Below are 8,931 nucleotides of genomic sequence, written 5' to 3' on the forward strand. Positions count from 1 at the left end.
CTTCTCTTGCTGCCAGTCCTACCTGCCAACTCACACTCTACGGGGATCTCCCAGCCTTTGCACATCTGCCCCTGCCCCTCCTCTACTCCAGATCCTTCCTGACTCTCATTAGCCTTGGGAGAGAGTCCCAGGCCCTCCCCCAGGGCTCCAGCCCCACTCCTTCTTCTCTGTTCCACAAACACCCTGGGCTCTCACCTGGGAGCCGGCACACCTGCTCTTCCCTGAGCTCAAACATGCTGTTCCCTTCTCTCTACCTTGGAATACTGGTTGGAATTTAATTTCTTCACCAGATGAGGACATCACAGTGTGAGCTCAGGGTGGGGGAAGTAGGCTCCCCCTTTTCTCAGCCCCCACGGCCCCTGCCCCGCCGTCTGTATCACCCTCACCTGTTCGGTGCCCACGGCCCTCTCAACATCCTGTGCTTGACTCATCACCATGGCCTCCCCGATGCCTGGAACAGCACTTGACAGAACACAGGCACTCAATGGGTATTTGTTGCATGAATGCATGAATTTATTAATCAGTGCATGGATGGATTGTCATGTAGGTGGCTTTGGTGGCTGGGTGGGGACGAAGGGAGATACTCCGTAAGCTGTAGCCAGTGCCTGCCTATGGCGGCAGGTGGCTGGAGGGAGAAGGTCATGTCACCTCCAGCAGGCTGGGTCCTGATTTTAATGGCCTGGCAGTGAGGTGCGTGCATGGCGGAGGCCTGCAGAAGAGGTAACACCGAGAGGGCAGCTCTGCCCACTTCTAATTATTGCTTGAGTCTTTCTGGCAATGCCAGCTGCCTGCCCTGGAGAGTTTGGTCTCATCCATCACAGTGTGAGCTCAGGGTGGGGCTGCTGCCATTGCCAGCGGGGAAGACAAGAGGAGGTTCCCAGGGGCCTTTGGGTGTTGGAGAGCAGAGGCAGCCTTAGGCTCGGACCATGCTCAGCTCCTGTCCTTCCTGTCCCCAGGGCAGCTGAAAGGTGTCCCCCGACTTGAGGGTCCCATCGAGAAGCCTCCAGCATGGCCAAGGAGCAAGCCAGCTGAAGTGGGGTCCACAGCAGCCCTAGGCAGGGAGCCTTGGATGGTTTGGTGTCTGCTGACATGGAAGCCCTTGGGAAGATGGTGCTTCAGTGGCCGGCTGGGCAGGTAGGCAGCTCAGGCCCAGAAGGAGGCCTTGACCACACGGCCCTTCAGTGGCTGTGGCGGCCGGAAGTTGTTCACCATGTGGACCCTCTCATCATCCTCTGTGGTGAAAAGCAGGCTCCGGAATTTCTCCATCTTAAGGCAGAAGAGATACTCAGTGCAGAATGGGGGCGCTGTGGTCCTCTCTGATCCCAGACACAACATCTGGCATACCCTGCCCAGCCAGTTCTGCCCCTCTCTCCTCTTCCCCCTAGGGCTTGTCCCTACTTCTCCCCACTCATTTCCTCTTTGGGAACCCAACCTCAGTTACTTACTCACTAAAGAGCCTCTGAACCTGGACCCCGCTCCACCTAGTTCCAGTTCCCGTCTAGCTAAGAATCATCGGCAAAGGCAGCGTTCAGATTCTAACACACGAGGGGTGGTCCCAGGATCCAGGGATCTCTCCTTCTAGTCTGTGTCCAGGTCCTAATAACTAACAACCAAGCTGACTCCCACCCAAGAATCTAAACATTTATTAGCAAAAGATGGGAGCCTTGATGGTGGGACCACAGGCTGTGGGCTGCTGGTTGGGAGAGTCACACTGTCCGGGTGTGCCTGAGTGTCGCATCCTTCCATCTGGTACTCTGGGAGGGCTCACCTGCCTCTCAGAGATGCTGATGGGCTCCCGGAGCACAATCCAGGTGACGCTCTCGCTCAGTGGGGGTGTTGTCAGGGAGCCAGGGTAGGTCCAGTAGTGCCGGCTGGCAGGCAGGAGGTACTTGGGGTTGAAGCAGCTGAACTGGGCCTTGGTGCCCTGGGGCACGGTGCGGGACCCAGGAGTCAGCAAAGACCTCCCAACAGGATGAGACCAACACCCTCCCCACCGATTTCTGTCAATAGGATTTAGGCTTCTCCTTGACCCATTGATGCAAATTGTGGCCAGATGTCTGTGATCCCAGAGGCTATATTCCAGCCTGGCTGGCCCTCTCCACCCATTCCCTTGTATGTAAAAGCTGTGGTTCCTAAAGCTCTTTGGGCACCATGTTCTCTCCCTTGCCTTCAACAGAGCTTAATGGCGCTGCTGGTCAGAGAACCGTTAATGTGACAGGCATCTCATCAATCCTATGCCCAACCAGACTTCACGCTGGGCATTCAGTGGGGCCGTGGACCCTGATGACGAGGAGTCAGTTGCAGGGCACCACAGGTGCTGACCTGCACCCTTCACCTCTGCCAGGGTTTGCTGCCAGGATGGAGGAGTGGATGGGCCCACTCCATGATCTAGCCTCTTCCTTCCTCCCCACCAGGCTGCTGTAGATCAAGAGCATGGACCCCTGGTCTCACCTTAAACCGAACCATGTAGAGTGCATCTGTCAGACGGTTCATGCTGGGGTGCTCGTCCCCCGTCTGTCAGGGAGAAGTAGTGTGAGGCCAGATCTCACTGTGTCCTGGAACTAGGGGTGGTACCAGGCCTCCCACGGCCTTCTGGGCCCAGGTAACCCCCTCACCTCCAGGAAGACACCAACCACAGCCAGGCCATCGGGTGCTGAGGCCGCCTCCCCAAAGGTGCTGTACTTCTTGGCATTCCAATGAACCAGGTGCAGCTACAGGGGCAACGACAGGCCAGGCCAGTGCTTAGTGCCTCCCAGGGGCCATGGGAGCTCAGAGCCAGGCTTCCCTCACTCCCACCGGACTCCTGGCCCCTCTGCGGGAGGGGCGGGCCACAGATAGCATTTACCCTGTTCTGGGCCTGACCCTTTTCTGAGCCCCAAGGGACCAAAGAGATCAGGCCCTGCCCTCTGTGAACTGTGAAACAGATAATGACTATCCAGTGTGACACCTCCCTGAGGAAGTGAAGCCTGCAGCTGAGTCCAAAGAATAAGAAGGGGGTTATCAGATGGAACTCTTGGGACAAGGTATTCCAGGCTGAAAGAACAGCAGCCTGGAGATACGAAAGAGCCAGGTGTGGGCAGGGGATTCATCACATGCAGGTCAGTATGGGAAGAGGTCAAGGGAGATGAGGCCAGGCAAGGCCAGTTCATGCAGGGCCTTGAATGCCAGGCTTAATCCTTGAAGGGTTGTTAGTAAGGCTGTGGTGGGACTGGATTTGTCCGTCATAAAATTCCTTCTGGACACACAGATCAGGACGACAGTAGGCAGAGTTCAGGTGGAAGACCTGAACTTCAGGTGAAGGGCGTCTCTCCCAAAGGTCCCCGAGTGACTTCACTCTCTCCAGTACCCCACACCAGGCACCTGTCAAGACCCTGGCTCCCCAGTCCCCAACTCCTTCCCCAAGTGGTAAAGGGATTCAGGTAGAGGAGGGTCTTACTTCGCTGGGGAATGACTTGCCGTCCACCGTGTGCTCTGAGCCCTCACTGTGCTTCTTGCCCCAGTGGAAATGGAGCTGCTTGAGCCGGTAGGGCCCATCCAGGGGGCCCCCAGTCACCACTGCGGGGAGAAGGGCGGTGTGTAGCAATTGCTGTGAGAGAGCCCACACCGCCCGCAGACAGCAGCGCCAATATCAGGGCAGTGCTCAGGAGAGGGATAAACTTTTCATTTGCAACATTCCTTGCTCTAAGTGGACTTGGATCAGCCCCCGCCCAGTTCCCTATGCCCTTAGCTGGGCCAGGGCAGAAATCCTGGAGCCCTGTAGGTGACAGAGGAGTCTGGTACACTGAGTGGGTATATCTCTCCATCTGGATCCTCCCCACTCTTGCCCAGTTTCGAGTGGAAGCTGGGACTTTGCCTCTCAGGCCCCGATTATCACTAACAATAGACCTCCCAGGTCTGGAGCCCTGACCCACAGCTGGGTCGGAAAAATTCTTTTCTTTAGTCCTCATAGTAGCTCATGAAAGACAAAACCTATTCTTTTTTCTATTTTATAAAGGAGGAACTGAGGCACAGAGAGGGCAAGGCATTTGCCCAAGGTCACACAGCAAGGCACTGAGCTAGGATATAAGCCTGCATCTACTTCATATAAGTTCAGAGCCCAAGGCCCTAATCACCAGGTCGTGCTGCCTCCCCAGAACCTGGAGGCTCCCCAGGACCTGATGTCTAGAGGCCAGCTCCTAAGGGTCCCCACTCTGATGGTCAGGCCCAGGTACCTCCAATGTCCCTCTTTCATGCCCTCTTTGGCAAGCCCCACTTATGCTGGTTTTGTGAATTTCCCACTCTGATACCTGGCGAGCTGGGGCCACTCACAAGGCCTCCTGGGACTGATTGAATTTCCAGCTGAAAGAGATCTGGCAGTGGAGGGAGCCCCAGCCAGGGCAGAATGTGAGCTCCTGGATCAGGTGACGGCCCTGGGCCCCTTGAGGACGGGTGACCAGGGCAGGGCCTTGCCCCCTGTGGGCCCTTCAAGGAGGAGGACCATGGGACAGCCCAGAGGCCCATTCTTGCTGTCCTGCCTCATCTGAGAAGCAGGGCCTGTCCATGGCAATGCTGGGTGGTTGACTGAGCCTGGGGGTGATGGCTGTGGGCCAGGGCCCAGTCAGGCTGCTCCATCCTGGGGAGGCAGGAATAGGCAGCTCCCTGCTATGGGCTGGGAGGGCCCACTCTTCTGAGTATGACCCACCTGGGACTCCACAGTGCAGTCTCTTAGGGAGTGAACTGCCTCCCTAAACCTTGAGCTTGGCTCCCTTAGCCTCCTCCCTCCACCCTGACCATAGAACACACTGCCGTTCACTGTGTACTTCCTATGTGTTCAGCAGTCTGCAGACATTAATCCCCACAGTGACCTAGAGGGGGACACATTGTTACCTGTTACCCCCTTGGCCAGACGTGGGACTGAGGCTCAGAAAGGTAGGTATCCTGCCCAAGGTCACACAGCTGGGGAGTGGCAGAGACCCAACTGTCTCACTCCCAAGCCTACTTTCTTCCCACTGGTCCTCTACCCCTGAGGCCTGGGCATTCTGATAGGGGACGGAACCCAAACCAAGTCAGAAAGTGAGCCCCTGGATCAGTGGTCCAGAGGAATGTTTCCTTGAGCCTTCCCCTGCCAAGAGTGGCCTTCACTGAGCTATTGATGTCTGAATTGAGCCCTTAGTGCCCTCTGAAGGCTGTTTAGAAGATCCAATTATTTGAAAACTGCTGCTTCATAAACTGTGATCTAAGGTCATCAAGAGCTCCATGTCCCTCCCCAAAGTTCTGGGTGGGAGGCTTTTCTTAGAATTCAGTACCAAGAATGCTGTGTCTCTCTTCTGAGGATCTGTTGGATTTCACCTTCTGCAACAAGAACTATAACTGATCCTCTTTCCTCTTTTCCCTAGCCTACCAGGGAACTCAGAGTTAAGCAACTAAGATCATTCCTATCTGGCTTTCCTCCCCTTCTCTGCCCTTTGATTTTCTATTTGAAACTTAAGTTTCCCTGAGTGCTTTCATTGTGCGTATGGGGGGGTTGGGGGAGGCGACAGAGGGGCAAAGTACCAGTCACTTCCTTACATAAGAAACTTTAGCAGGTTCCCTCCTTACCCCACTTCATCCCTCACAGGCCTGGTCATAAGGACAAAAATCCCTTTACTAAGGAGCACTCCCGAGGCTTCTGTCCAAGAATTTATCATGAAGGAACCCGAACTCTAATCCCAGGGCAAAGAGACCTTGGAAGGAGCTGCTACAAGTTCCCACTGGCCTCTCTTTTGTCCAGGATGGTTGGGATCTTGAGGCTGTAGGTGGGTTGGAGAAAAGACCTTTGGAGTGGGACCAGGCTGGTTCTGGCCCTCCCCAGCTCAGTGAGTCTCTACTTGCCCAACTTAGAGGTAGGTTCTTGAGAAGAATAAAAGAACTGCCTGTGACCTTAGCAAGGGGCCTGGCACACTGAACATTTTATTTCCGTTCTCTCTCTGCTGGGCTTGGCCAGATCACACAGAGAGGAGGGTTTGGCCTTAGGCCCCACAGCAGCTCAGTGATGGGGCAGGGAGTGAAAACAAACCTGACCTAAAGCACAACTGAAAGAGAAGAAAGAGAATTAGCATTTCTTGAGCATCTGCTATATGCCAGCACTACAAACATCACTTCAGTTTTTCATTTCTCCTCTCTATGATCCTAGGGAGGAAAATAGGGTCTTAATGCTCCCATCCTATGCACCAGGAGACTGAGGCTCAGCCTAAGGCTTCACAGCTGGTAAGAAGTGGAGCCTTCCTTCCCTACCACAGCATGCTGCCCCTTCTGAGCCTGCCCGAGACAGGTTAGGATCCCAGGGGGAAGGGTACCAGGGTCCGGCAAACATCACCATAAGGGCCACTTACCAGTTCGGTCATCACTGTCATTGAAGTCCACTTGGACAGAGTGGCCATTGTTGGCGATGCTGAGGGACGTGCAGGACTCATAGGAAAGCTCCAGTGTCCTCAGGCTGGGCGAGTACACAGCCTTTCTGGATACGATATTGATTGGTGACTGGCGGTCTCCCTGGGCAATGGGATACAGCTTGTGCCAGTGTGAGGGGCCTGCAGATGGGGAGAGGGCAAGGACTCAGGCCAGCCTGAATCTCTGGGCTGCAGACTGCGGGCACCTGTAGGGGATGGTCCATGGCTCCCTGCTTTGGAGCCATGAAGTGTGGAGCTCCAATCCCAGCTCTGCCACTTCCCCTCTCAGCCTCCATTTCCTCGTCTGCGAAATGGCCTCACTAAAACTCTCCACCCAGAGCTGATAGGAGGCCCAGAGAGGTAATGCATGGAAGGCAGCACAAAAAAGCTACAGGCTCAGGGGCAGTTTGGGGTAGTGGGTCCTCCCCGACAGGCAGTATTGCTTAGAGAGGTCCCCGGGCTCCCGAACTCCCTTACCTGACCCTACCAGGTATCTGGCCTCTTCCTGCACTTTGGCCAAGTTCGAGTTGGTGTTTGTGAAAGTGACAACAAAAGTTCACATCAACCTCGCTTTGGCTCTGTGACATGAATTTGCTCCTCATACCAGCCTCGTGAAGTAGAAACGAGCATGATCCCCATTTCACAGATGAAGGAACTGAGGGCCACTGGCGCATGTGCGCGCACACACTTGGGCACTGGTATAAATACACAGTGTGTGCATGCATTGCCCCCAGCTGCCCTCCCCAGACGTGTGCAGGTCCGGGGAGATTTTCACGTGTGCACACATATATGCACAGTGACCTGAGCTCACCGCACCCAGAGCCATCAGGCCCAGTAACACATGTGTACAAACACATCGCCCTGCCAACTACCTCTGACACACACATACGCACCCTCACACACAGCTATCCCGTTGCAAACCCAGGTCTGCACTAAGAGACTACAGCAAAACACATGCTCGTGCACACACACACACACACGCACACACACGCACACACACCTGCATGCACACCCACGAGCACCCACCACCTGCCTCCCAGAGACTCCATCTGCAGCCGAGAGGCTCGGCATCTCCCCGGGGAACATCCTGAGATGCAGCCTATTTTTAGAGCTATTGCCGGCTGGTGCTTCTCCCCGTTTTTGGCTTCTTAAGTTTTCCTGAGAAAACAGCAGCAGGTGCCGACAAAGCTGTGTCCCCAGTGGATGACTCAGAATCATGGCCCAGACCCACTGGGTTATTTTTGAAGTCCTGTGAGCATGCTGCATGCCGGCACCTCCATCCTCTGTCTTTTCCTCCCTCATCGCAACTAGACTGGATGGCCCAGGACTGGGCGAGGGGCAGCAGCTTCAGGGTGGCCAGCTATGGGGCAGGCCTATTGGGATACTGGACACAGTGCTGGTGGGCAGGACCAGCAAGAAGGCTGGAGTCAGGGGGAAGCACCCTGAAGCTGGCTGGGAGCAGGTGCTGGGGGGGAAGAGGATCTTCTATGGGTCGGGTCAACCTGCCCCTTCTCTGCCTCTCTCTACATCTCTGCTGATCTCTGTTGCCTTTTTCTGAAAGTCTCTTTCTAGCTTTTGCATGTCTAGATTTGGGGTTCTCCCCTCCAGAATATTCTCCTGTGTGCTTGGGGTCCCAGAGGGGCCAGAGACACCACAGCACCTCCCTAACTCCTTCTGGCCCATTGTAACCTCCAAACCCCCAGACTTTGTAGCCTAGGACCCCCGCCCACCCTCACAGAGTGCCTGTCTCTCCTCAGATGAGTGGGACGGGGGCGTTCCTCCCACCAGCACTTCCGCTTCTCCCCACCCCCACCTGCCTTGCCTGGGTTTCATCCTGGCAGCTTGGATCTTGGCTCCTCATTGTTCATCTAGGGAAAAGCAAGAAACCCTTATCCCACACCCCGACCCCAGTTTGGTAAGAAATAGCCCAAAAGGAACTGACTTGCCCCAGTCTCACACTCAAGCCTTCTGGCTCTCACCGTCGGCCTCTTCTCCCTTCCTCTGCATCTTAAGTAAACTGAGGCAGGACCGAGGAGCTATTCTCCCGGTCAGACCAGGAGGCTGGTGTGGGCCACGGGCTCCCATGCCTCACACCTGGACGTGCTCAAACACCCTGCCCGAGGCAGACACCCAGACACATCCGTGAGCCCCCAGATGCTCCCTTCCTTCACATACCTGCCGACTCGAAAGCTCGGACGCTTCGACCGGGAAACTCTCTGCGCAGGACACCGCGCCCTTGCCCACGGGGAGCCCAGCTCGCCGGAGGTCCCGGCACACACGCGTGCGCGCTCCCCGCACAGACACCGCGCACAGCGCTCCGCCGGGACCGCCCCCCGCTGCCCTGGGCTACCTTCACCCGCTGCGCACTCCGACGATGAGTGAGTGTCCCGGCCCGGGTCAGAGCGAGCGGGGCCGTCAGGGGCTGCGCGGAAGAGGCGGCTGGACGCGCTCGGCCGCGGGGTGGCTCGCTGGCGGCGGGGCCGGCCGGGGTGCAGCGCGGACTTTGCGCCAGGTGCGGGGGGAG

The 8,931-nt window shown here is 56.3% G+C and overlaps 1 protein-coding gene across 1 annotated transcript in view; it reads right to left on the reverse strand.

The window, feature by feature from the left end:
- Positions 1 to 491: 491 nt before the first annotated feature.
- Positions 492 to 8,931, reverse strand: part of CA7 (carbonic anhydrase 7) — an 8,584-nt gene continuing 144 nt past the window's right edge. The window contains exons 2-7 of the mRNA XM_024733522.1: positions 6,351 to 6,548; positions 3,437 to 3,555; positions 2,616 to 2,711; positions 2,452 to 2,514; positions 1,769 to 1,924; positions 492 to 1,266 (exon numbers count right to left, since the gene is read on the reverse strand). Of these exons, the coding sequence (XP_024589290.1) occupies positions 1,144 to 1,266; positions 1,769 to 1,924; positions 2,452 to 2,514; positions 2,616 to 2,711; positions 3,437 to 3,555; positions 6,351 to 6,548 (755 nt within the window). The 3' untranslated portion in view covers positions 492 to 1,143. The remainder of the gene's footprint in view (positions 1,267 to 1,768; positions 1,925 to 2,451; positions 2,515 to 2,615; positions 2,712 to 3,436; positions 3,556 to 6,350; positions 6,549 to 8,931) is intronic.

Source organism: Neophocaena asiaeorientalis, unplaced genomic scaffold (genome assembly GCF_003031525.2).
Source record: "Neophocaena asiaeorientalis asiaeorientalis breed wild unplaced genomic scaffold, Neophocaena_asiaeorientalis_V1.1 scaffold90, whole genome shotgun sequence".
In the NCBI taxonomy this organism is placed as follows: Eukaryota; Metazoa; Chordata; class Mammalia; order Artiodactyla; family Phocoenidae; genus Neophocaena; species Neophocaena asiaeorientalis.